The 26,505-nt window shown below is 49.3% G+C and overlaps 1 protein-coding gene across 2 annotated transcripts in view; it reads right to left on the bottom strand.

Moving 5' to 3' along the window:
• NMNAT2 (nicotinamide nucleotide adenylyltransferase 2) overlaps positions 1-26,505 on the bottom strand; it is a 175,327-nt gene that overhangs the window by 21,181 nt on the left and 127,641 nt on the right. For both annotated transcript variants that reach the window (XM_050765920.1, XM_050765924.1), the window contains exons 2-8: positions 22,930-23,018; positions 22,015-22,082; positions 19,388-19,466; positions 15,950-16,076; positions 13,999-14,079; positions 13,268-13,312; positions 8,173-8,249 (exon numbers count right to left, since the gene is read on the bottom strand). In XM_050765920.1, coding sequence (XP_050621877.1) covers positions 8,173-8,249; positions 13,268-13,312; positions 13,999-14,079; positions 15,950-16,076; positions 19,388-19,466; positions 22,015-22,082; positions 22,930-23,018 — 566 coding nt within the window. The remainder of the gene's footprint in view (positions 1-8,172; positions 8,250-13,267; positions 13,313-13,998; positions 14,080-15,949; positions 16,077-19,387; positions 19,467-22,014; positions 22,083-22,929; positions 23,019-26,505) is intronic.

Below are 26,505 nucleotides of genomic sequence, written 5' to 3'. Positions count from 1 at the left end.
TCTGAAACATGCTCCCTCCATTTCAGTAAAGGATGCTCCACCCTTGCTCTAGCCCCTGCCACTCTCTGGAGGGAAGGCTGGAAGGAAACTAGTAGGGTCAGAGTTCAGCAGGTGGAAATGCATTTCCAGGATGGCCCTCTTAATGAAAAAAAAAAAAAAAAAAAAAGAGAGAGAGAACCATTCTTAAGAGGGGCTTCCCAAATGAAATCATCCCCCCTCCCACTGCCAACTTAACTGGGGGTGTGGGAAGGCAGGGGATTCCAGACTCAAGTCAACAGCCTGGAAACCAAACCAACAGTGCCTTTCACATGAGAACAACCAGAATCCCCCATTGGTAGAAGCTGAGCCTCCTTCCCCTGAGCCTGTAATCTGGTATCATTTGGTATCAGTCATATCAGTTTGGGGGCCTAATCCCTGGGGTGCAAGAGTCCATCAGGCTTCCTGGCTGGAGCTGGACTGTCTGATAAAAACCATCTGAGCCTGAATAGCCAAATGTTTGTCTTTGTTCCATTTATCCTGGGGCCCTGGGATTTCTTCTGGAGTGGCTAATGCCCCAGGCTCTTCCTCTGTTTATTTTCTTTGGTTGTTTTCCCATAGCTGATGGATGTAGGAAGCAGTTAGCCCATGGCTGGTTGGCTGGAAAAATGTAGGATACAGCCAATTAGAACCAGCCCGTGGAATGCTGGGCTTTGAGGAGTGCAAAGAGGAAAAAAGAGAAAACAATTCCCTCAGTGGCCATCTCTGGTGGCTGATGTTCCATCCCCAAGTTTTTGCTCCTTTGGGTTAAATATTGACTCTTGCTCATTTGAAATGGAAATACTCTTGAGAGCAGCTAATACGTGTAATCATTAAACTTAATGATTTTGCTGCTTGCTCAAAAGTTAATACCATCTCAAATAAATACCAGGATCCACCTATTTCAAGCAACCAGAACATCTCCCCAAAGGTCTTGCTTCCTCCACTGAATCTTTTATATCCTCTTTCCTCCTTAAAAAGCTCTTCTCTTTCCACCTACTTAACCTAGTCCTGCTCACAATTGAAAGCCCAGCTCAAGGGCCACCCCCTCCCACAGAAAGTAAAGTGCACGGTCAGGTACTTTGTCTACTTTGTTTTCTCACATGGCTGGGTGCTCAATAAATATTTTAAAATAAGTGAATAACGGCCAACATTTATGGAATGCGTACTAGGTTCAGGAACTCTTCTAAACTTTTCATGTGTTATATTTAATAGAGTATAAAGAAATACTATAATGAAAAGTAAGATACTTTTAGACTGCAAGTGCCTCAAGGATAAATGCATGCTATGTTTATCCCGGACACTTAATAAGCATTTGTTGAAAGATTGATTGAAGAAAGGAATGCTTGAATCAGAATTTTCTTTTCTTTTCTTTTTTTTTTTTTTGAGACGGTGTTTCACCCTTGTCGCCCAGGCTGGAGTGCAGTGGCGCTCTCTCGGCTCCCTGCAACCTGTGCCTCCCGGGTTCAAGCAATTCTCCTGCCTCAGCCTCCAGAGTAGTTGGGATTACAGGAGCCCGCCACCACGCCTGGGTAATTTTTGTATTTGTAGTAGAGATGGGGTTTCACCATGTTGGCCAGGCTGGTTTTGAACTCCTGACCTTAGGTGATCCACCCGCCTTGGCCTCCCAAAGTGCTGGGATTATAGGCATGAGCCACCACTCTCGGCCTTGAGTCAGAATTAATTTGCCTGCTGGGCACAGTGATGGACAAAGCAGTTGGCAGCATCGGATCCCTATACAACGGGTTTTGTTTTGGGGAGGGGAGTGAGTGCAGATGCCTTCTGCTTCACAAATCTGCCCATGGTTGACCCTATTGCCTTTGGCCTTGGCTTCCCACAGTCCCTGATCCATGCCTGGATGCCTGCACTGATGCTGGTGTCAGGATGCAGAAAAGCAAAGCAAAGGAGCAGGTCTCCTGGGAGAGACTAGTTCTCCAATAAAGAACTCGGGAATGCAGTGGCGTGGCAGGAGCTGGGCTCTGATCTCCGAGGCTGGTCCAAAAGTCTGGATCTTGATTTCCCATACAGCAACTCTATTCTGTTACACTTGAGAGAAACTCGATGACTATGTATGGAATTTTTTCTCCACGGAATGTAAGGGGAAGGGTGTGTCACTGGTCAGAGAAGGTCAGAATGTGCTGTGGGCTAATGGATCTTTATGCCTAATGGGAAATGCCACAAGGGAGGTGTTTGGGGTGGGGATGGGGGTCATCCCATTAGTCATGTAATTAGATTTCTGGATGGAGAGCTTTGGTTCAAGAATCCAAAGTGAAAGAAAGAGCAAAACTGACTTAGTAGAGAGTGTGTGTTGGTGCTGGAGGAGGCCCTGGCAGTCCTGCTGTCCAACAGACGGTCTCAGCCAGTTCCCAGCCTGGCTGGAGGCCAGGCTGCTCCACAGCCCCTTCAAGCTTTCTCCCCAGACCCGTTTGAACCAGTGGCTTCCCTCCTGCCTTGTTTCTGAAGATTCTGGAGAAGATATGAGAGGCTGGAGTGTGGGGCCGGGGCCTAGGACGTTTCCAAGAAAAAGCTTTGATCTCTCTCCTGCCCTCCTGTCCCCAGTCATGGGCAGTGTTAAATCAAGTTTAGCCTAAAGCTGCCTCCCTGCATATTTTAAGTTCAGCCTAAAGGTTTCTCTGTACATGCTGAACTATAACAAGTGGAGGTGTTAACAGGCTTTAGCTTACATTTGTGCCAATCACCAAGTTTTGGCCAATCAAATGTAGCCAGCTGTTCGAACTGTGTTCAAATAAGGCTGTTTCTGTACTTGACTTCCATTTTCTGTACATCACCTTCCTTTTTCTGTCCATAAATCTTCCACCACATGGCTGCTCTGGAGTCTGAGAGCCTACTCTGGCATGGGATGCTGCCTGATTCACCAATTGTTCATGGCTCAATTAAACTCTTTTAAATTTCATTTGGCTGAGGTTTTTCTTTTAACAGCAGATTTCAGGGTTTTGGCCTCATGGTCTCCAAGCAAAGGTCTATGGTCAACAAGTATCACTTGGGGCACCAGGTAATAAAGAGAAATGTGCTCTGAGAAAGGGATGAATGAACGGGCAAATGAATGAAACCTGAAGCAGAAGCAGGTCTCACATATCTCATTTCCAGGAGTCTCATGGTTAGGAACAGACATTCCTAAAACAGGCCGTTTCCAGGCAAACCCCAGATGGTAGAACTTGCTGGTACAATAAGCAGAGCTCATTCTGTACCTACTCCTGAAAGATGTTCCTTTTCCAGAACTTGAGATCCACCCTTCCCCAAATAAGGGCAGTGGACTAATTCACTGACATGCTAACTAGTTTTGTGCTCCCTATACCCTCCTCTGCCAGCTCTGTTTTTTTCCCTTCCTTCCTTCCTTCCTTCCTTCCTTCCTTCCTTCCTTCCTTCCTTCCTTCCTTCCTTCCTTCCTCCCTCCCTCCCTCCCTCCCTTCCCTTCCTTCCTTTCCTTTCTTTCCCTCCTTCCCTCCCTTCCTCCCTCTTTCCCTCCCTCCCTCCCTCCCTCTTTCCCTCCCTCCTTCCCTTCCCTTCCCTCCCTCCCTCCCTTCCTTCTTGCTTTCTTGCTTTTTGGAGTCTTGCCTTGCCACCCAGGCTAGAGTGCAGTGGCGCATTCTTGGCACACTGCAACCTCCATCTCCTGGGTTCATGCAACTCTTCTGCCTCAGCCACCCAAGTAGCTGGGATTACAGGCATGCACCACCACGCCTGGCTGATTTTTGTATTTTTAGTAGAGATGGGGTTTCTCCATGTTGGCCAGGCTTGTCTCAAACTCCTGACCTCAAGTGATCCACCCACTTCAGCCTCCCAAAGTGCTGGAATTACAGGTGTGAGCCACCACGCCTGGCTGGCCAGCTCTATTTCTAGCAGAGAGCCAGATCTTTTACAGGAGGAATTTGCCGGACAAAACCAGAATGCTTTAAAGTCAATGACTTTATTTTAATATTTATTTATTTATTGAGGCAGAGTCTTGCTCTATCACCCAGGCTGGAGTGCAATGGCACGATCTCTGCTCACTGCAACCTCTGCCTCCTGGGTTCAAGCGATTCTCCTGTCTCAGCCTCCCGAGTAGCTGGGATTACAGGTGCCCGCCACCACGCCTGGCTAATTTTTTGTATTTTTAGTAGAGATGGGGTTTCACCATGTTGGCCAGGGTGGTCTCAAACCCTTGACCTCAGGTGATCTACCTGCCTTGGCCTCCCAAAGTGCTGGGATTGCAGGCGTGAGTCACAGCGCCCGGCCTGAAGTCAATGCCTTTAAACTCACTGAAGAAATTTTGAACCTAGTGCAGTGGCTCAGGTTTGTAATCCCAGCACTTTGGGAGACCGAGGTGGGAGGATCACTTGGGCTCAGGAGTTCGAGACCAGCCTGGGCAACATAGTGAGACCTTGTCTCTTAGGAAAAAAAAAAAAAAAAAAAAAAAAAGACATTTCATTAGATGTCCTGAAGAGGGGAGAGAAAATAGGGAAGATGACTTGGGGATAGAAAGAACAAAGAAGAGGTTCTGCTGCCCTCCCACCAACTTTCCCTACAATAGGAAGAGGCTAGAGCTCTGTGGAGCCCACTCCTCCTCCTCCTGGGCAGCACACTAGGGGCAAAGCCTCAGAGGAGAACGGGCCTGGTGATCACAATGGGGCCCAGCACGAGGCCTCCAGACTCAGCCAGGAGTTTCCTGCTCCCGGTGGGTGCAGAGCAGGGCACCTTTGACTTCAAGGGACCACAAAGGCTTGGACAGGGAAGATGTCTGTGGTGACCATGGTGAACTGAAATTGAAGGACTGTCCTCATGTTCGGGGTGTGCAAGAGTCTTCCAGGTCTGCTAATTAGTAATGGCTGAGACGAAATTACCACCATCCCTGTGGGATAGGGATTTGGACTGGTATGTTAATTTGATGTAAATACATTAACATGATATTTCCGGCACACCTCTGTCGCAGGCTGAGATTCACACTCATTATGTGAGGAAACAGCTTCTTGAAACTTTCCCCCCTCTGTCTCAGACTCAGTGATTCTAAGGACCTCTAAGGATCACTTGGGCTCAGTTGAGGCAGGGGACTGAGCAGTTGGCTGGCAGGACGTGGAAGCAGGTCTGCTCCAGGCTCCAGAAAGCCATCTGGAGGAAGCTTGAGGGTCTGCTTCACCCAAATCCTTCTGCTGCCTCTGCAGGGGACTGGATTTCTCACCACCCTGGACAAGCTAGATGTGGGTCCCTACTGGCCTGGGACGTGGTACCCTCTGTGCATAGCTAGGCTGGGTGTCCTGGGACTCCAGGGTGGCTAACCCGGGACTGAGGGAGGTCCCAGGATATAAGCATTTCCATTTTTTATTTTATTTTATTTTATTTTTTAGAGTCTTGCTCTGTCACCCAGGCCGGAGTGCAATGGCGTGATCTCAGCTCCTGCAATCTTTGCCTCCAGGGTTCAAGCAATTTTCCTGCCTCAGCCTCCCAAGTACTAGGACTACAGGTGCCCACCACCACGTCCAGCTAATTTTTTGTATTTTTAGTAGAGACGGGGGGTTCAACATGTTAGCCAGGATGGTCTCAATCTCCTGACCTCGTGATCCGCCCACCTTGGCCTCCCAAAGTGCTGGGATTACAGGTGTGAGCCACCGCGCCTGGCCTAGTATTTCAGTTTTAAAACTGGGTAAGTCTTGCAGAAACGGGGACTAGTTGGTCACCTGATCTTGCTGTTGGTTCATCATCTCATCCGTCCCTGGCTTCCAGGGGATGTTCCAAAGTCATCCATCTCAGATGGTGATTGGAAATGGGATGGGAAAATCCCTCCCCTTTTTCCACAACCACCCAGATGGGACAGAAATTCTATGATCTCCCTGGGGAATCCAGAAAGGGAAGAGGGTTGGGGCTGGGACTTGCCAAGTGGTCAAGTGGGAACGTATTTGACCCAATGAGTTCACTCCACCTCTGCTGTCACATCCCTGGTAAATCAACAGCTACTGGTTTCTCAGATTTTCTGTCTAAACCAACCAACCCTGGTCTCAGCACCAGGGACCAACCAGAAAAGGAGAGACCTGGGGCTCTTCTCCCTGGTCCTATAATGTTGGTATCTGACAACACCAAGACCAGCCGTTTTGGAGAGAAGTTAGAGGACCTGCAATCTAAGTCAGCAATCTAACTGGGAGGAGCAGAGAGGCATTGGCCTGCAGCAAGGCCCCGAATTGTGTAAGTTTCAGGCTCCAGGAAGCCTGGGTCTGCCCCTGAGAGGAGGTTCCCCACCCATCACACTTAGTAATAGCCCTCAGGGATTCCTGCTCCACAGCACTCCAGGCTGTGCCACAGCTGCTGACCTTGTCTCTCTAAATTCCTCCAGGACGGCCCAGGCCTCCGCAATAAAATGGGGCCCCAGGTGATTGCCCAGATTTGCCTGCATTCTTGAAAGAGCTTTGATGAGCTCTTGTACAGAACTTTGCCACATTACTTTTGACTTTCACAGCTCCTTGTGAATTATCGAGGAAAGCAAAAGCTAATTAAGCCACATAATTTAGAACTGAAAGGAGGTTTAAAATCTCCTACCTGAAAGGAGGTAGGAAATGGTTCCAGGGTGGAGAGGACTGTATATTTCACACAGTAGACTTTACTTCCTGGAAACTTTCCCTCCCATCTTGGTTATCCCACAGCATGTTAGCATTTATGCCCTTCACCCTGCATAGCTTTGTGTGTATCTGTGTGTCTAGGTAAATTCACTTATTAGCTTTGCTGAGCTTGACTGTGTGTCAGGTGCAGGGGCTAGGCACTTTCAAAACACAATACCATTTAAGCCTTCCAAACCCAGGGGATGTAGGCACTCTTATTAGGCTCATTTCAGGGATGCAAAAAACTGAAGCTCAGAATATATTTTGTTGGCAGGGAACAGTGGCTCACGCCTGTAATCCCAGCACTTTGGGAGGCCGAGGCAGGCAGACCACCTGAGGTCAGGGGTTCAAGACCAGCCTGGCCAACGTGGCAAAACCCCGTCTCTACTAAAAATACAAAAGTTAGCTGGGCATGGTGGCGAGTGCCTGTAATTCCAGGTGCCTGGGAGGCTGAGGTAGAAGAATCGCTTGAACCTGGGGGGCGGAGGTTGCAGTGAGCCGAGATCACACCACTGCACTCCAGCCTGGGCGACAGAGTGACTCTGTCTCAAAAACAAGTAAAAAAAAAAGCAATATATTTTGTCATGAGTTGTGTTGGAGTAGAACTCGAATCTTGAGCCTGACCCTGTCCTGCCTCTGTCCTGACTCTCTATCTCTGTCCAGAGACACACAAATGTACACGAAAATATTTCATATGTGTATGTCATGCCACATATTACTTGGGGACAAGGATTGTGTGGTACAACGTTTCTTTAAAATCTCAGAACGCTGTAGATAATATTCTATAGATTTCATAGATTAAAACAACAACAACAACAACAAACTGAGGCAGGTCCAGAGTCACATAGCAAGTTAATCAAAAAGCACTACGTCTAGAATTGTTGCCTTGGGAATTCAATGTGCATACAGCTATGGATTTGGGAGCTAGCATTAGCTTAGGCTACCAGATGAATGAATTAATGAAGGGATAAGAATGAATGTATGTGTGAAGAGTGAGTCATTTATGGGTGAGCTGGTTTGAGATCATCACAGTCAGACCTGGCAACGAAAGGTGTCATTGAGCTCCTGAGTGGTGTAAGTTTAACCTCCTGGTTCCCTCAATGCCAAGTCAATTGCCAAGGATCCTGCTGACCTCTTGCCATGAACTTCTCCCCTCTGGACCAATTTTCCCTTGTTGAGGGGATTCCAGGGTGGTATTTACCACCTCTTCAAAAGGAATCAAAGGAAAACAAAACACACAATAATCTCAAAAGGGCAAAGATTTTTTTTTTCTCCCTTCCTTCTCCTCACCTGCAACACATGAATACCCCAGCACTATTTGGAGCCAGATACTGCATGACTCAGCTTGCTTTTTTCCCAGGGGCTTTACTGGAGCAAGCTTGAGGAGGAGTAACTGTAAAAATGCAGTAGGAGATAAAGCTTGGGGGTAGGTGAGAATTTTCTACCATAGTGATATGAATGGACTGCCCTCTTAGGAGTTCAGAAGAAGTGAAGACAAGAGGCCAAAATCAAATGTACCCTTCCCATCCCTGCCAGTGCCAGCTGGGTGCCAGGCGATAACCTTGCTACTCACATCTGCCTCGTTCCAGAGCCCCGGGATGCAGAAGGACTCCAGCAGGTCACTACCACACAGCAGCAGGATCCGCAGCTCTGAGGAAGGGGAGCAAAGTTTGCAAAGGGAGTAAGTGGAGGCCTGGGAAGTATTAAACCCTCAGCCTTCTTCCCCTGGTGAATACGTAACTCTCCCACCTCTGGGGCTGTGGGACCCAGTTCTCCCAGGTGCCCCTGCCCCTGAGTGTGTACAGTGCAGAAACTCCTGCTCACCTCTCCCTCGGGCTCATTTCCAGACCACCTTCCTCCCCTGTGGGAGGAATTATTCATGCAAGGAGAGTAGGGCACAGGGGGTGATCGACTGCCCTGGCTTTCCCAGGACATGGACCTTTGAGGGCTAAGCCAGGATGGCTTATGATCGTTTTCGTAACAGTGGCTGAGCCAGCTACGCATCTTGTCTAAGGTCTGAGGTACTCTCTTGCTCCCTGTCAAGCTCAAACGTCAACGGAGTTTGGATTCTCTGTTTCTGTGCGTTGTCTGGGGTTTGTCTCCCTGACATGGGAGGGGGTGTGAGGGGACATTGAATGTACCTTGAGGTAGATGAGTGTATAAAATGTGCCACATGGCCACTATCCCCAGCAAATGGCTTGAGAAGCAAGGCTGAGGCCCCTCCCAGTGCTCATACTTTTCCTGGCACCCAGGCACACTTCCTGCTTGTCAGTTGTGTTTCTTGCCTCATTAAGCTCACTCTGAATTATCCCAGTGAGGCCCATTGTGGTTTAAAAGAGGCAGCAAACTGACTCACTTATTAAAACTGGGCAGTGGGGAACAACATTCTGAGAACACCATGAGGAGAGTCCTCGCCCAGGATGTGGCTCAAGGTGGAGCATAGCGTGGCTCCCAGGCGTTGCAGTCGCTCCCATCGAGAGGCCGAGGCTGTTGGGCATCTTGTCTGAAACAGTGAGGCAGCTCTGCACTGAGGGTACCACCAGCCTTCCAGAGACAGCTACCGGCACAGGCCCCGGAGCCCCGAGGCCCAGGCGAGAGACGAAGAAGCTGCGGGCAGCCCTGCCTGCCTTAGACCCTGTAGCTAATTCTGGGGCCTGACGGGGGCTTTCAGGTGGTCAGCTGTCCCCTGCTGTGGAGTCTCTAGGTGGGACTCCTAAAGCAGGGGAGAGGCTACTGGGCCAATGGTGGGCAATGCCAGCATCTCATGGTCCCAGGGTCAGGGCAGCCTTCCCACCTCAGGGAGTCCCACTGAGGACTGGATTGTAACTATGAAATATTCCTGCCTCCTGTCTTCTCTCCTGTCTATCATACCTTAGTCTAATGATCTGTTTGTGTGCAGGGATTGTGCTTTATCTTTACAGCCCCAGGGTCTGGCAGAGTCACTGGCATACAGTAGGTGCTCAGACATGTTGAATGGATGAGGCAACAGATGAGCTGACAGCAGAGGTCCTGCAGGCTGCCTTCCGGGCAATCTGGGAGGCGTGTGGTGGCTATTGTGGCCTCTGCTCTTGCAGCAGGGGCCACTGGGGGAAATGTTTGCCTGAGTCAGTGGCTCCTCTGTGTTGCGCCATAGGATTTCTGGCCCAACTCCCCAACTGTGGAGAGGAACCACGCTTGGTATTGCAGACGGGGATTATTTCTGGGATTCTGTTGTTCCTCAGGCCCACTTGGAGCCACCCAGGGTTCTAGGTCAGTTCTCTGTTGAAAGGGCACGTCTCTGTAATTCTGACTGCCTATGCGTTCAGTTAGATCAAGCTTGTCCAACCCATGGCTCATAGGCCACATGCGGCCCAGGGTGGCTTTGAATGCAGTCTAACATAAATTTGTAAACTTTCTTTTTTTCTTTTTTCTTTTTTTGGAGACAAAGTCTCCCTCTGTCACCCAGGCTGGAGTGCAGTGGCATGATCTTGGCTCACTGCAACCTCCACCTTTCAGGTTCAAGCAATTCTCTTGCCTCAGCCTCCCAAGTAGCTGGGATTACAGGTGCCCGCCACCACACCTGGCTAATTTTTGTATTTTTAGTAGAGAGGGGGTTTCACCATGTTGGCCAGGCAGGTCTCGAACTCCGGACCTCAAGTGATCTGCCCACCGTAGCCTCCCAAAGTGCTGGGATTACAGGTATGAGCCACTACACCCAACATGTAAACTTTCTTAAAACATTATGAGAATTTTTTTTGGCAATTTTTTTTTTTTTTTTTTTTCTCATAAGCTATTGCTAGTGTTAGTGTATTTTATGTGTGGTCCAAGATAATTCTTCCTCTTCCAGTGTTGCCCAGGGAAGCCAAAAGATTGGACAGCCCTGAATTAGATGGTCACATCAACAGGGAATGTGCTGGCCCTCAGCTTTCGCTACATCAGTAGTTCTCAACTGAGGGCAATTTTGCAATTGCCAGGGGACATTGGGCAATGTCTGGACATTTTTGGATGTCAGGACTGGAGGGGGAGGGTGGCATGCTACTGGCATCTAGTGGGTGGAGGCTAGGAGTGCTGCTAAACATCCTACAATCTGTTCCCAAATGTCAGTTAGTGCCAAGGTTAAAAATCTCTGCTTACACAGGCATGAAAATAAATCTCTTTCCTATTCTCAAGCCAGGGACGCACTATCCCAATCAAATATAATATGAGACTTTTATTTTTTAAGCCAAAGCACAAAGAGTTCAAGAGTGGGGTCTCTGCACCTTTTCTTGCAGGACCAGTGCAAACATTTAAGTCGCAGACAAGCGGCCCCAGCAGGGCTTGAGATCCCACGTGTGGCCACTGGAGGGCAGCAGTGACTTCTCCCAGTTAGTCCTATGAGGCTAAGGCAAGTTTCCAGCCCACCAGCCTGTGGCCTAGGGCAGCCCTGGAGGAGCAGTCAGTTGTTAGAAGCATGTAAATAGGGTCAACAGGTGCTAATGGAACTAGGAGAAAATGGCTTTTCCTCCTCATTTAGTGTGCAAGGAAATATCAAAAAGGGGGACATGTGAGCCCCAGGGCCTTACCCAGTGCAGGAGTCGGGAGGCAGCATAGCTCCCTTCCAGTTTCTTTGGGCCCGTCTCCTTCCCCAGGTCACCCTGATTCAGGGCCACGAGCCAGAATGCACGCTGTCTGTCCACACTCCCCTCCCAGGAATCCGGGCTATGTGAAGCCCGAGCCCTGCAGCCCATCCCAGTTTCCACTGCACGCAGCCACCACCTGGACCATGCCAGGACCTGAGCCCAATCTGACAGCTGTGGCTGTTGAGCTGTCCTTTCTCGGAACCTAGGTGTTCTCCATTCTCTACCCCCACGGTCCCTTCTCCATCACGTGCCGGTAGACCCTCCCTCTCAGCGAGCACAGGGATGTGGAAGGGGACAGGCAGAGCCTCAGGGAAACCAGAGGTGAGAGTTCGGTCACTCCCCAGCTGCATTTTTGGACCCTGGCGGCTGTCTCACCATAACTCCAGAGCTGCTATGGAGCAAGAAGAGTAAGCAGAGGCCCCTGCCCCTCCCAAGGTAGCCATGAGCTACTGGAAGTGAACACAGCAGTATGCTGTGCAACACTGATCACCACTGACCTCTCCCAGAGGGGACTCCTTGAGTCAGGGTGGGGAAAGCCCGATCCACCTGCCCCGGGCACTGGGAAGACAAGCAAGGCCACGGTTCAAGCTTGCCACAATACATCTCTGGACTAAGGAAAGAGGAATACACATTGGAATACAATGAGAAGTCCTAAGGCTGCTCTGAGCTCTGCCGGCCAAGAGACTGCGTGGGAAGGCAGCAGGTGATGGCCAGGCTGGAACTGCAGGGAAGTGGAGTGCGGGAGCTTTCAGCCCAGTCCCGGCACCTTCACTCCCATCCTTGCCTGTTGGGTGTTCTGGGGCTACAGAACCTAGAGCCAAATGCTCCTGCCTGTTTTGGGGAGCAAGCAGGAAGGCGGGTGCTCCTTCCTGTGGCCTTCAGAGAGTACCTGCTGGTCAATAAAGGATATTAAAATATAGTAAAATAATTAAGAAGTGAGGAGTTTTGAGTCTTCATTCCTTTTGTTTTTAATTCAATTTAATTTTAAGTTAATGTAACTTAATTTTTAGTAATGCCTGTATTTAAAACTGGTTCACAAAATTCCTGAAAACTTTACAAATGGTTGTAGGAAACCAACTGAGCCGATTCAGGGACACCACTGCACCTCAGGCGAGAGGATGAGACCCAGAGAAGCCCCTTGAAATGACATCACATCTGCCGGGTCTGCAGGAAGAACCAAGTGCTCAGGACAAACCCTGCCTCTCAGGATTGCAGCGGGAGCCCTGACTTCCAGTTCTTGGACAGAAAAGTACCGGGAGGGGATGCTTGGAGGATCTTTTCAGCTGGAAGTTGAAGATCGAGGGTGTGGACACCAGGCTGTCTTGCCCTAGAGCTCCAGGCATTCCTGATATCACTGACCCTTCTTCTACCCTGGTACCTGTGCCAGCTCCAGTTCTATTATGGTGTCTCCCTGCCCTTTCCCCAGCGTCTCCCACTTGTGTCTCTCACCCATTCTGAAACCCTGGGAAGATTTCAGTGTTCCTATCTGCTTCTCAACTTGCTTGTAGGGGTCATCAACACCTTCCCACCCTGACAGCTGTGTAACCGCCCTCCACTGGCTTGGGCCCGCCCTGGCCTGCTCTGGGATTGGGTTGGGCAGGCAGCCCTCACACACAGTGAAGTGCCTTAGCCTCTGCCCAAGGCTGCAAGGGAGGTGTGGAGGTGGCTTTCAGTCCCCTCTCTATTTCTTCATCTTCACGCACTGAATGAGGAAGGCGGGGGTGCTCTTCCGCCTCATTTGTGTGCAGTGTCTGTGCTCAGAAGAAGGGTCTTTCCAACTGGTGCCAAAGCTCAAGTTTCATGTTTTTTAGAGGAAGGAGAGGCTCTGAAGGAAAAATCACCAAATGATCCAGTCCTATCTCTTGGGAGCTGGCCGGAGTCCAGTTGAGAGATGTTAAAGGGAGCTAACTATGAATGCAATCTTAGCCTGGGAACGATCCGTCTTCCGAGAGGAGACCCTGCTGCAAAACAGTCCCGTGTTTTCAAGCCTCTCTGTCCCCCATGTTGCCTGTCATGAAGGCAGGGGGCTCCAAATGTCCCCATTTTCCCCACTTTCACAGTCCCACTCACCGATCTCTTCATACCGCATCACCGTGCCCAGATTGGCATTCTCATCTAAGGAAGAAAGAAGGAAGGAAGGGCATTAGGGAACCGGCTTCCTTGTACCCAACACACAGTCTGCCTGAGGGCCTCAGCAGGAGTTACTGGGATGGGGTGGGGTGGGTGCAAGTAAGGGGGTGGTGTGCCACCCTGCACAAGTGACACCTGAGGAGGGTGAATGGAGAGCACAGTCAGGCATAAAATGGACAGGAAGCTCTCCTCCCGCTCCAGGAGCGGCACTTCACATTGCTGGGGCTTTCAGAATGAGATAGCCTGACTGGGGAGTCAATGATGAACACACACATGCTCATGCTGAGCGCCTTCTGTTTGTTTCTGTATTTGAGTGAGCTGGCCACAAGAGCAACATCCTTACAACCTACAGAGATGGCTTTTGGGGTCACAAGAGGTGGCCGGCTCTCAGGGATTACCTGGTTTAAAGTACAAGCACACTCGGGGTGCAGAACTTTTTCACATGGTGGAATGTAGCAAGCGCCTGCAGGAAGCTGAGGAAGACTGAGTCTTTGATGTGCTCTTGTGTGTGCAATGCCTGTGTGGGGTAATACGGTGTGCACAAGTATGTGCACACACACAGTCACAGGAATTTGCGGTGGGGGGAATGTGCTTGAGGATCTTTGCAGAAGCAATGAAGGGAGGAGAGAAAGAAGAGACAGGACTGGGAATCAAGTTCCTTAGTTCCTCACCTACAAAGGTGAAACGCTCCACCGGTGGGCGGACACAGCAGATCCGGCTGAGGCTTTCTCCCACCTTCCCCAAGATCTTGGCTATGGGAGAGAGCAAGACAGACAGGGACAGAGTGGGAGAGAACCACTCACAACTGGCACTCATGTCGGCCCGCCATTGGGGCCACTGTAAACATCAGGGTGCATGGTTGGGGCAGGAGTGGGGAGCAGGAGGTAGCAGGAGGGTAGAGAGAAAGAACAGAAATATGACAGCACAAATTTCTTCTTCTCATTCACAGTCTGAGGCACACACATTGTGAGCCCTAGACTGGAAGCCATTTTCTGGTTATGTTTATTTCATTGTTGGAAACTTGGAAAATATAGAAGAGGGAAATACATAAAGAGGAAAACTTAAGGCACTCATAATCCCACCCCAAGATATAACTACTGCCAACCTGTTGGTATATTATTTATTTTCTTTCATGTTTTAAATGTGTATTATGCAGGTATGTCTACATAAATTGGATCAGATTTTCCATTTAAAGGCAATATAGGCGGCTGGCTTCTTTCATTTTCTATATCATGAACATTTCTTCCCCAGGTTTGTCCCAAGCCTATCCTTAGCTGCTCCTCCCACTGGACAGCTACACCCACATCCAAGGAGACTCAGCAAAGTACATGTTTGGAACCATTTCTGCTGGGCTAAGGCGTTCCTTCCCATGCAGATGGTCTTTAGAATCATCAGACATCCTATTTGGCTGAGAGGGATCTGGTTTTCAATTATCCCTCCGGGCTCCAAGCCAGCAAAATTTTCTGAGCCCCCCACATGTAGCTGTATGCAAACTGTGAAATTCTGACTCTTCTTTGTGAATTACCCTGTTTATAATAGACCAATAATATAATAGCTTATGGTCTGAAGGCTTGAAAAGTAATATCAGAATCTGTCTCTTGGAGTTGGCTTGGAAGAAAATTTCAGAGCATGGACCTCGGAGCCTGCCAGTACTGAATATGAATTCTAGCTCTTCTACTTTTGAGCTGTGTGACAAATCAGCAAATCACTTTTCTTCTCTGAATCTGTTTTTTATTTGAAATGAGAACATAGTGTCTATATCACAGTACTACTGCATTAAATAAGAATGCAGGTAAAGCACGAGCATCATTTGGGCACATAGTCCTAGGTCTGGGGTATGTGTTGGTGCTCTCTGTCACTGGATTGGTGGCTAAGAGTGTGGGGATTCTGGGTGCAGACCGCCTGGGTGTGACTCATGGCCCTGCTTCTTCCTCACTGTGTGACCCTGGGCAAGATCCTTAACCTCCCTAGAAGAGGCAGAGAAAAATGCTCCATTTTGTACATTCAATTCCCAGTTAACACAATTATTTCTTAAAATTCATGTATGTTTTTGAGACAGGGTCTCACTCTGTCTCCCAGCCTAGAGTGCAGTGGCACAATCCCCCACTCCCTGCAACCTCTGCCTCCTGGGCTCAAGAGATCCTCCCACCTCAGCCGTCTGAGTAGCTGGGACTACAGGCATGTGCCACCATGCCTGGTTAATTTTTGTTGTTGTTATTATTATTATTATTTGGTAGAGGTGGGGTTTCATCATGTTGCCCAGGCTACTCTCAAACTCCTGGGCTCAAGCCATCCACCCACCTCAGCTTCCTAAAGTGCTGGGATCACAGGCGTGAGCCACCAGGCCCGGCCCTATGCTTATATTTAAATGCAAGAGAAGAGTGCACACCACCACCTGCCTCTCTCTGATTGTGACTGGTTTGCTCTGATGCTCAGTATTCAGGGTTCTCAAAGTATTGTCTGTGGACTAGCAGCATCAGCAGCACCTTGTTAAAAATACAAGTCCTCTTTCCCCTCCCAGACCTACTGAATCAAGTTCTGGATGGATCCCAGCAATCACTATTTTAACAAGCCCTCCACATGATTCTGAGGTTTGGGTACCCCACATCAGTGTTCCCCTACCTGCAGTGGGCTTGGTGGGCACGTTGCTGTTCTGGTAAATGGGCTGGGGGGTCTCGTTTTGTGGCTGTCCGATCACAGGCGTCATGGAAGGTGTGTTGACATTGGAGAGGATGCAGCCAGTCACCCTCTAGGGAGAGGGAGAAGAGTGTTATTAGCCACATGACTTTGAGAATCATTTCAAAGTTATTTCCAAATGGTTATCTGCTTGTCCATCATGGAGAGGCCACCCAGAGCTGAGGAAGAGCCCTGGGGATGGTTCTAGACCCAGCTGCATCACGTGGTCGCTAGGCTGGCAGGAGTAGCTCAGTGGGAAAAGCATGAGATGTGGTGTTATAATGGGTCCTGGGGCCAAATTTGGGCTCTGCCTCCTAGCTATGTGAGCTTGGACAGTTACTTCATCGCTCCTGAACCTCAACTCAGGAGTCTAACCATATACCCGCCTTTTCCAATTGTGGTCGGGTCGCACAGGCGAGCATATGCAAAGTGCCTGTGGGGTGCCTGACACATGGCAGGAGCTCCGTCAGCAGCAGGTGATGCTGGAACCTTCTGTGTAACATGAATATCTGCCCTCCCCAAATGTTTCATGGGGCTCAAATGAGATCATGTCTGCAAAAGGGCTCTGTAAGCTTGGGAAAGGTCATACAAACACAAGGCACGATCACCACCTGCGGCTTCTTCAGGCCAGAGTTGTCAGTAACACAGCCCAGCAAGAGGGAGAGCGGTGCCAGCAGCACAGGATGTGTTTGTGCTGCGGGAAGCAGGGTGGGTGGGTTCTGAGCACTCTCTCGCCTGCTCAGTGTGAATACACATGCCAGAGCCAAGCGGAAATTCTGTGTGCATTATCCATTGTCCTGAGTTATCTGCCAGGCTACTCCTCGCCAGTGCTGCAGAAAACACAGAGCTGATAAGACAGCATTCCTCACAGCTGACCCACCAGCAACCCCACTGGGCCGAGGCGACGGGGAGAGTGGCTGTTGGGCAACAGAGAAACAAAGGATGAATTCCCAATCTCTTTAGCTTCACAAGGGCCACGGCTTATTCGAGGTTTCTTTATTCCCAAAAGCCAGCTGCCTGGGTACCCACCACCCACTCCTGCACGCCACCCTTTCTGGATTCAGATTCTGCTGCCAGGGGACCCCCAGGCCCAAGGCTGGGGTGATCTTCTAGGCACCTGTTCCACAGGCCATCCTGTGGGCAGAGCAGTGTGTGAGTCTTTCTCAGCCCTAGAAGGGCAGGCATTTGTCCTGTGGGGTAACCTGTCACCTTTGTAAGACTCCTGATAGGAGGAGGTCACATCTGACCACATCTGGGAGCCAGCTGAGGTGGGTACCGTGGGATCTTTTCACCTCTCGGTGGGCTTTTTTCCCAGCTGTGGCTGGTGGGGTGGAAGGGGTGGTCTGCCTCCATGTATTATTTCACCAGCAGAAAAGAAAACACTGCATTCCTGTTTCCTGACTGGTCTGGTAGCTGAGGAGTTTCTTCCTCTTGCTGCACTGTGGGTCCCATTTGACTTGTTCTATCTCAGAGAAGTAGAAAATGGCTGGCTGCACTCCCTGATCCTGCCCTCGCCAGCCCCCATGGGCTCCTGCGTTCTCAGAGGCCTTGACATTGGAGAGTTGTCCCAAGTCACCTGTTAAGTCATGCATCTATCTCTGCGGTTGGTCTACTCTGCATGCCGGGAACACCTGCCTCATGCTTGCTAGGAGTTTGAAGGCTGAGAGTTCTTAGGAAGCAGCTCCAAGCTCTTACTCCAAGGCAGGGGGGCCGGCAGTGACCTACGTTCTTTGACAGCCTCTGCCCATTGCTGAAACAGCTGGGGCTCCTGGTGGAGCTTCTCTGGCCTAGACTCATACCCTGGGCATGAGTAACACAGGTAGAGTTCAGGAAGCCTGGGCGTTTAGACAACAAATGATAGCCAGGCTTTCCAGCCAGTATTGCCAGCACTGAGGAATGCCTGCAGGGTCCCCATTCCTCCCTTCTGTCGTGGAGCCTGAGGCTTCTGTGTGACCAGAAAGAGCACAGGCCCACGGGTACTTCCCAGGTGACATGTAGTGTGAGAAATAAACTTGTGTGAAGTCACTGAGCTTTTAGGGATGTTTGTCATCACAGCACATCTTTGCCTATCCTGACAGATACACTCTTACACAGTGCCTTTCGTTACTGCTATTGTGGAGACCAGCACAGAGGAGCAAGTCAGTGTGGCCCCAAGTCAGCCTCCTTTGAAGGGGACCAGAAGGGTCAGGATGTGTGAGAAAGGTTCTGAAAGCCAAAGGGAAAGGAAATTAGTTTTCTCCAATTGCATGGGGGAGAAAACAACAGATAGAGAACAGCCAGCTGGTCCTCTCTACCTCACTTGCCCTTGGCTCCCCAGGACAGAGCTCTGAAGCTCCACATCTGTTAAAATAAAGCCTGGCTGTGCACCTGGTGGAGTGTGGGGTGGTCAGGGGCTGCTCCCCAGGAAGGACATGGTGACAGGCCCTCTGGCAGCAAGGACACAGATGGGACAGAGGCTCTCCCTGTAGGAAGGCAGTGCCAGGTGGATGCTATCTGGGGCTGTGGAGGGCTCTGCTGCAGAGTCTGTGGAGGCGAGCAGAACTGATTGTTTGCTGTCTTGGTTGGTCAGGCTTCTCGCCGTCGGTGGCATTGCTTTTCGTCCTGTCACTGTGGAGTTGATGGGTTGGCATTGATCTGGGAAGGGTGCTTCCTGCACACTCTGGCCAGTGCTGCTGGCTGGTATGGAGCCCATTCTAACCTGGCAACCAGCCCTGAAGTCTCTGCAGCCCAGCCACAGGCCCCAGGCTCCAGTGGGGAATACAGAAGCTCTCGCCTATCTGTGTTCACCAAACACTCACTGTGTGTGCTCAGATATGTGGTCTCCCCTCTCTGCTCCCTTTCACGCACTAATAAAACAGGCATCAGACACCGTCTGCCCATGGGGCTCTTGTGAGGAGGAATGGGTGGGAATGGGGTGCAATGACTGGCAGGTGTGACGTGCCAATGGGGTCCCCACAAGCGGGGCACGGGGCTTGGCTGCTTGTACCTCCCCTAAGTGCTCCTCTCTTCTCCTGCCTTTCGTTGCCCAGTCTCCTCCTCCCTCACTTTCTGAAGTCCTGTCACTGTGGTCTCCTTAATCCCACCTTGAACTTGCTCCCAGCTGATAAAAGCTGCCTACCATACCCAGCAGCAACGTCCCAAATGGGAAGTCAAGACTGAGGGTGGAAGACAGGGAGTAGCCCCTGGTGCTACTCGGGGTTTCTCATTCATTGTTCTTTGTGCTATACACAGGCTGGTCTCTCTCGAAACAGGCAGAGAAATAAGAGGCTGAAAGCAGGTCGAGAGGCCAGCAGCACCCTCTCCTCTCCTTGCCTGACTTTTGCGGGTCCAGCCCCTCCCCTGCAGCCTGGTGGTTCATGCATCCCCAGGCTCAGCCCAGCTCACCTTCATGAGGTCCCGGTGGTGTTCCAACACGCTGCAGGTCGTCTGCCAGGTGTCCTGGTAGCACTCCCAAGGGTCCACCCTAACATCATCGGAAAGAAATTTCTCTTGGTTTCTGTTCTCATACTCTTTCCTTATTGTTTCCTTCCAAAGATTATAGCTCAGGAAGCATGGAAGACCTGGCCATACCATGTGCTTAGATCTTGAATCAGATAAAACCCAGGTGTGAAACACTTTTCTGAGCTTCAGTTTCCTCCTTTGTAAAATGAGAAGAGCATGGTATAGGCTTATGAGAAGAGATGTTGGTGCCAGTCTGCCTGGGTTTAATTCCAGCCTCAGCTCTTTGCAACTGTGTGGCTTTGGGAAAGTTATGTGATCTCCCAGTGCCTCACCTTCCCCATCGGTAAAATGGGAATAACAACAGTAACGAGCTTACGGTCTTGTTAGAAAGGCTTGGTAAGTTTTATGTGTACAATGCTCAGTACAGCATCTTGCTCCTATTATTACCTACAAAATAAACCCTCCTTTGGACCCTTGAGGGTTGTGACAAGGATTAGCTGAGCTGGGCCTTTGTCAAGTGGTAGCCAGGCTGCAAGCCGTCGAAAATCAGTCTTGCCTGCCTCCCTCTGCAGTGAGGTGCTTTATGGGTGTGGAGGTGAGGCATGGCAGGCAGATGAGAGGGCGCAGACCCAGCAATGGCCAGCCCCTCTGAGATACTGCTTGTGAAGTAAGCAGGGATCCAGCCCCAGACTGAGGCAGCACTGGGCCTTAATTGCCAACTTAATGATTTTTTTTTAGACGGAGTCTCGCTCTGTCACCCAGGCTGGAGTGCAGTGGTGAGATCTCGGCTCACCGCAACCTCCACCTCCTGGGTTCAAGCGATTCTCCTGCCTCATCCTCCCGAGTAGCTGGGATTATAGGCACATGCCGCCATGCCCAGTTAATTTTTGTATTTTTAGTAGAGATGGGGTTTCACCACATTGGCCAGGCTGGTCTCAAACTCCTGACCTCAGGTGATCCGCCCACCTTGGCCTCCCAAAGTGCTGGAATTACAGGCATGAGCCCCCACGCCCTGCCTTCGCAAACATTTTCTTAGCAGTCGTGCATCCCCTTAACACCACCACCCTACCCCACCACCCCACCTAAAGTGCCCAGAGGTGAGATCTCACTAGCTGAAAACCCTTAGAGAGTCAGCTTGCCGTTTGCCCGGAGCCTAGCTCCCCCTAGCCAGGCCCTGTGCCCGGGAGCGCACCTGTGCCAGAGACAAACACTTCATCTGGCTAAATGGGCTCCCAGTGTTAGGCACCCCATCTCAGCCAACCCTCATCTCTAGAGGCAATGCTTAGACTCCCTAGTGATCTCAATTCTCAGGATTCTGATTTTCCAACCTAGAGCAGCCCAGGGAAGGTGGTAGGCACTCAGTAGTTGTTGAATGAATGAGGGAATTATTCCAGAATCTTCTAAGCACATCCAAGCAGTAACAGTCTCCTGCCCAGTGATTTCCTCACTGGACCCTTATTCAAGGTCCTCAGCATCCCCAGAAGATCAGGAGTTACAATGTTAAGAGGCTTCATTTCTAATCCTTTCTTCCCTATGGATGTATCAATGTATCATTGCTCAAACCCTTTGATTTCTCTGGGCCTGTTTCTCACCTGAGAAAAAGCAGCCGTCTCTCTACCAAAGCTTTGTCGTTAGGGGGATGAGAAAGTCTATAAAGGGCATGTGCTTCTCACACAAATCACTGTGCACGAATGGCAAGGATCACTGCTGAATTATTACTGTCGCTTCCCTTCACTGCTCTCATTCCCGCCCACCCTACTCTTCCCGAGCGAACTCTCTGCATTCCTCATTCTGAGGTCAGCATCCCGTCACTTCGCCCCTTTCATGGAAACCTCTAGGTGCTGCTTATTTTTCCATAGAGGGGGAAATTACAGCACACATGGCATGCCATTATTTTTTTTAAACATCATCTTCTCATGCAAATTATAATGGTAGGAACTTTGGGGAGCATCATTAGCATAATTAGTGGAAGCTTGCTTTAATTACACTGCAAGCTCAGTGGAGGGGTTGGGGTGGAGTTGCCTTCCTAGCAGCACGTCTGGCCAGAAAGGCATTGAGCAGGAAAGCCACCTAGTGGGTGTGATTTGGTGTGGCTGCCGTTAAGGGCAGACTCGCACCTCTCTCCTGGGGCCAGTGTGGGGCCCTTAGGCAGCCTGAGTTCAGGAATGGGAAATTGCAAAGGCCGGGGAACATTCCCTGAAAGGTAGTGAGGGTTCATGGAAGTTAGTGGGAATGAAAGTGAGAGGCATTTCTGATTTTCTGGTCATGCTTCACCCCAAACCCAGTGATATTTCTGGAAGCTCCAAGAATCACGCCAGGACTCAGAGATGCCAAAACAGGTGCAACATTCAAGCTCTTTCTTTACTTTCATGGGCCTCATAGTTTGGTTCAAAAATAAAGTTACCGGTATCCCTGGAGGTCTACGTATTGCCTCCACAAGGCTAGCATCTTGCCCCTGCCTCCCCATCCTTTCAGGATCCAAATTACTGCTGGAACTCTTCTTTTTTCCCCACCTCACTCCCAGTAAGTCTCCGGGCCACCTGCCTCTGGCATCTTCAGGCCAGTCCTACCTGATCCAGTCGGAATTCTGGACGGCCAGCTGACACATGATGAGACGGTGCCGGCTTGACACGAGGCCCTGGGAAGCAACAGAGCAATCATTGGGAGACTCCCTCTGTTCCCCACAACATCCTTGGGGTACCAGCCCAAGCCCACCCATTGTTAAGGTGCAGCCTTTTTCCAGTGGTGAGAGGGAATGAGGGATGTGACCCCTTTACTTGTCCGTTTGCCACAGGCAGGCCTGGAATGGTGGTGGGGAAAGGAAACGAATAAAGGGTGTGCGGTGTATACCACCCCAACAGGGTCGATAGATGAGCCTCCATTTGCAAAGCAGCCCCTCTGTGCCCTGCAGAGATGAGACTTAACTCAGCAAATGTGGCCTTGTCTTATGACTCAGTCTGGCTCGTTAGGTGAGTTTTCCCAGAGCCCACCAAGGTGCATCTGTGGGAGAAAGGGGGAATGATGGGTAGAGCTCCTAGATTTGCCGGAATATGTGGTAGGGAGGGATGGGCAGGGAAATGAATTTTAAATCAGACTATATGAGGCATAGGCCATTTTCTCCTAAAACCCTGAGAAGACTTGCCCAATGCAGCTCAACCCATAACCAGCTGCCAACCTGGCATCCACCATACCAAGCCACATCCGGTGGGTGTTCCTGCTCCCCTTTCAATGAGTCCTGACCGGCCTGTGAGTGGCTCTATGGTCATGGACAGCTGGTCTTTCCAGCTGCTGCTTCAACACCCATCCACTCAGGTCCAACTGTGGTCCTGAGATGGGAAGCAGGATGGATGCATGGACCTGGGCATTTTGTGTCTCCAGGAATCTTAGCAGAGACAGAGTTGGGGCAGTTTTTCTGCCAGGAACTATCAGGCCAGGGATGGGAGGGCAGGAGTTGAAGGAGGACAGAGGCACAGGAAGGAACCCACCTGTTTTCCATAGGAGTCGTGGACAGGGGAGACAATCCCGCCAATCACAATAAACCTTCCAGTTTTGTGCAGATAATCCCTGGCTCTTTCTAATTAAGAGAAGAAATCCATACATTATAAAGAAGAAAGGCATGGATTAAAGGTGATAATTGAAATCAATATGCTCAGCTCTGTAATGCTGAGGTTTATTTCCCATCTCTCTTGCCATTTAAATAGAAAATGTCAACTTTCAAAGCAAACATTGGTGATTCAAAAGGTTACAGAACCAGATTTCAGCCCTCAAAGCAAAAGGATTTAGAACTCAGAGTTTTAAAAGTCCTCTGTGGGAGGAGCCAGCGTAGCTCAGAGGGATTTAAAACAAGCGCCTCATTAGCAGCCGTTAGAGCTACAGATTGGAATTTACCCCTATTGTCACTTGCAGAAATTATAACGTGGAGGAGTAGTGTTTAAAAAAAAAAAAAAAAGCCTCCTTATAATATGAAAGATGTGCTGATTGCCTCATCTAATTATTCAGAAGAGAAAAACCACCAAAACAAATTTAAAGGGCCTTGTAGATAATTACAGAGAATTAGCAATCAACCCAGAAGACCATCATCTTAGACTTGGTTGAGAGGAAAAATTTGGCCGGATAAAAGCCTTTTATCCTTTGGAAGGTATGCAATATTGCTTTTTCAAATCTATCAGAGAAACTCAATTTTATTTTCGCAATAAATTTCGGCAAACTAAGAAGGGGCTGAAAAGTCTGGTTCTATCTTACTTCCAAAAAAGTTCCTTTTAAGAATGTCAACAGAGGCCGGGTGTGGTGGCTTACACCTGTAATCCCAGCACTTTGGGAGGCCCAGGCGGGTGGGTCATGAGGTCAGGAGTTGACGACCAGTCTGGCCAAGATGGTAAAACCCCATCTCTACTAAAAATACAAAAATTAGCCAGGCGTGGTGGCAGACACCATAATCCCAGTTACTCCGGAGGCTGAGGCAGGAGAATTGCTTGAACCCAGACGGCAGAGATTGCAGTGAGCCGAGATCATGCTACTGCACTCCAGCCTGGGCAACAGAGGGAGACTCCGTCTAAAAAAAAAAAAAAAAAATGTCAGTAGGGCCTGAGCTTATCCCACTGAGGAAAAATCTGGCATGGAGTTTACAGTGAAGGAATTTTTAAGTAGAAGGGAGCCTGGGCAGCAAGGCTGGCTGTGTAGTTTACAAGCAAGTTTTCAGAATGACTTTGCGGGATTTCTTAACACTTGAAAAAAAGATCTCACCATATTTGCTTCTTTTTCTTTCTTTCTTTGTTTTTTGAGACAAAGTCTCACCCTGTTGCTTAGGCTGCAGTGCAGTGGCACGATCTTGGCTCACTGCAACCTCCACCTCCTGGGTTCAAGCAATTCTTATGCCTCAGTCTCCCAAGTAGCTGAGATTACAGGCGTGAGCCACCATGCTTGGCTAATTTTTGTATTTTTAGTAGAGACAGGTTTCACATGTTGGCCAGGCTGGCCTCAAACTCCCGGCCTCAAGTGATCTGCCCGCCCTGGCCTCCCAAAGTGCAAGGGTTACAGGCATGAGCCGCGGCACCTGGCTGCTTCTTTTTCTTTCAATGTGAAATTTCTTAGATTTAAAAAACAAATAGACTATTTTTAACACCGTTTTAGATTTACAGAATAATTGAGGAGATTGCACATGGAGTTCCATATATTTAGACCCTTCCCACCTTTTTACCTCCCTCCATGCACAGTTTCCCCCATTATATTAATAATTTTGCACTAGTGTGGCACACTTGTTATACTTGACAAATCGATATTAACACATTATTAACTATAGTCCGTAGTTTACATTAAGATTTACTCTGTGTTGTAGAGTTCTGTGGGTTTTGACAATTGTATCCCTCATTATAGAATCATACCCAGTATTTTCATGTCCCTAAAAATTCAGTGTTCCACCCATTCATGCCTCCTCTTTTCCCAAACCCCTGGCAACCACGGATCTGTTTACTATTTCCATAAATTTGACGTTTCCAAAATGCCATATGGTTGGAATCATACAGTATGTAGCCTCTTTGGACTTGCTGTTTTCACTAAGCAGTATGCATTTAAACTTCCTCCATGCCTTTTCATAGCTCGACAGCTCATTTCTTTCTTTTTTTTTTGAGACGAAGTCTCGCTCTTGTCTCCTAGGCTGGAGTGCAGTGGCACCATCTCAACTCACTGCAACCTCCGCCTCCCAGGTTCAAGCGATTCTCCTGCCTCAGCCTCCCGAGTAGTTGGGATTACAGGCCCCCGCCACCACACCCAGCTAATTTTTGTATTTTTAGTAGAGATAGGGTTTCACCATGTTGGCCAAACAGGTCTCAAACTCCTGACCTCAGGTGATCCACCTGCCTCGGCTTCCCAAAGTGCTGGGATTACAGGCATGAGCCACCGCGCCCTGCCGACAGCTCATTTCTTTTAATAACTGAATGATAGTCTATTGTCTGGAAGTACCTCAGTTTAGCCATTCATTTACCAAAGAACATCTTTGCTGCTTCCAGTTTTTAGTGATTATAAATAAAGTTGATATGACATTCATGTGCAGGTTTTTGTGTAGACATAGGTTGGGGAATCTACACAAGGAGCCATATGAATCACATGGTAAGATTATGTTTAGCTTTTTAAGAAGCTGTCAAATTGTCTTCCAAAGTGGTTGTGCCATTTTATATTCCCACCAGGAATGAATGAGACTTTCTGTTGCTCCAACTTATTACCAGCATTTGGCATTATTTGGATTTTGATAAGTGGGTCACTCTGATAAGTGTGCCACATTTGCTTTTTTTTGCTAGAGTCTAGCTCTGTTGCCCAGGCTAGAGTACAGTGGCACCATCTTGGCTCACTGCAACCTCTGCCTCCTGGGTTCAAGTGATTCTTGTGCCTCAGCCTCCTAGGTAGCTGGGATTAAAGACGTGCATCACCATACCCAGCTAATTTTTAAATTTTTTAATAGAGATGGGGTTTCACCATATTGGCCAGGCTGGTCTCGAACTTCCGACCTCAGGTGACCTGATCGCCTCAGCCTCCCAAAGTGCTGGGATTACAGGCATGAGCCACCGTACCCGGTCCCACATTTGCTTTTTAAAAGAGTTGTAGTACTTCACTTGTTTTCAGATTTTATTCTGAGGTCAAATTAAAGGCCTTGCAACAATCTCTTCTGATATTTGAAGAAACTGCACAGCCTCTCCCTGTTTCTCTTGGGCCTTCACACTCCAGTCCTCCTTGGGGTCATTTCTATCTGGCCTTTGGCAGTCACAGACCCTCTGCTGCAATAAACCAGACCTTCTTTACTCTCCCTGTTCTCCAAATAGTGCCTTCTCCTAACTCTTCACTTCCCAAGCACTTCATTCAAACCCAGCTCTACCCTACCCCACGCCTAGCATGCCTGCCCTGCCCAACATCCTCCTGCTCTGGACTTATTGCCCGGCCACCTCACTAATCTCACTATGCATCCAGTGCAGTCCAAGGGACCTGGAAACTGTTTCTGTAAAATGTCTCCTTTGCAAAGTTGTTATGAGGATCAAATCAAATTACAAAAGTAAAAGTGCATAGTGCTAGGT

This window comes from Macaca thibetana, chromosome 1 (assembly GCF_024542745.1).
Source record: "Macaca thibetana thibetana isolate TM-01 chromosome 1, ASM2454274v1, whole genome shotgun sequence".
In the NCBI taxonomy this organism is placed as follows: domain Eukaryota; kingdom Metazoa; phylum Chordata; class Mammalia; order Primates; family Cercopithecidae; genus Macaca; species Macaca thibetana.
The sequence above is the reverse complement of the archived record's forward strand: the minus strand, read 5'-3'. Positions and strand labels throughout refer to the sequence as shown.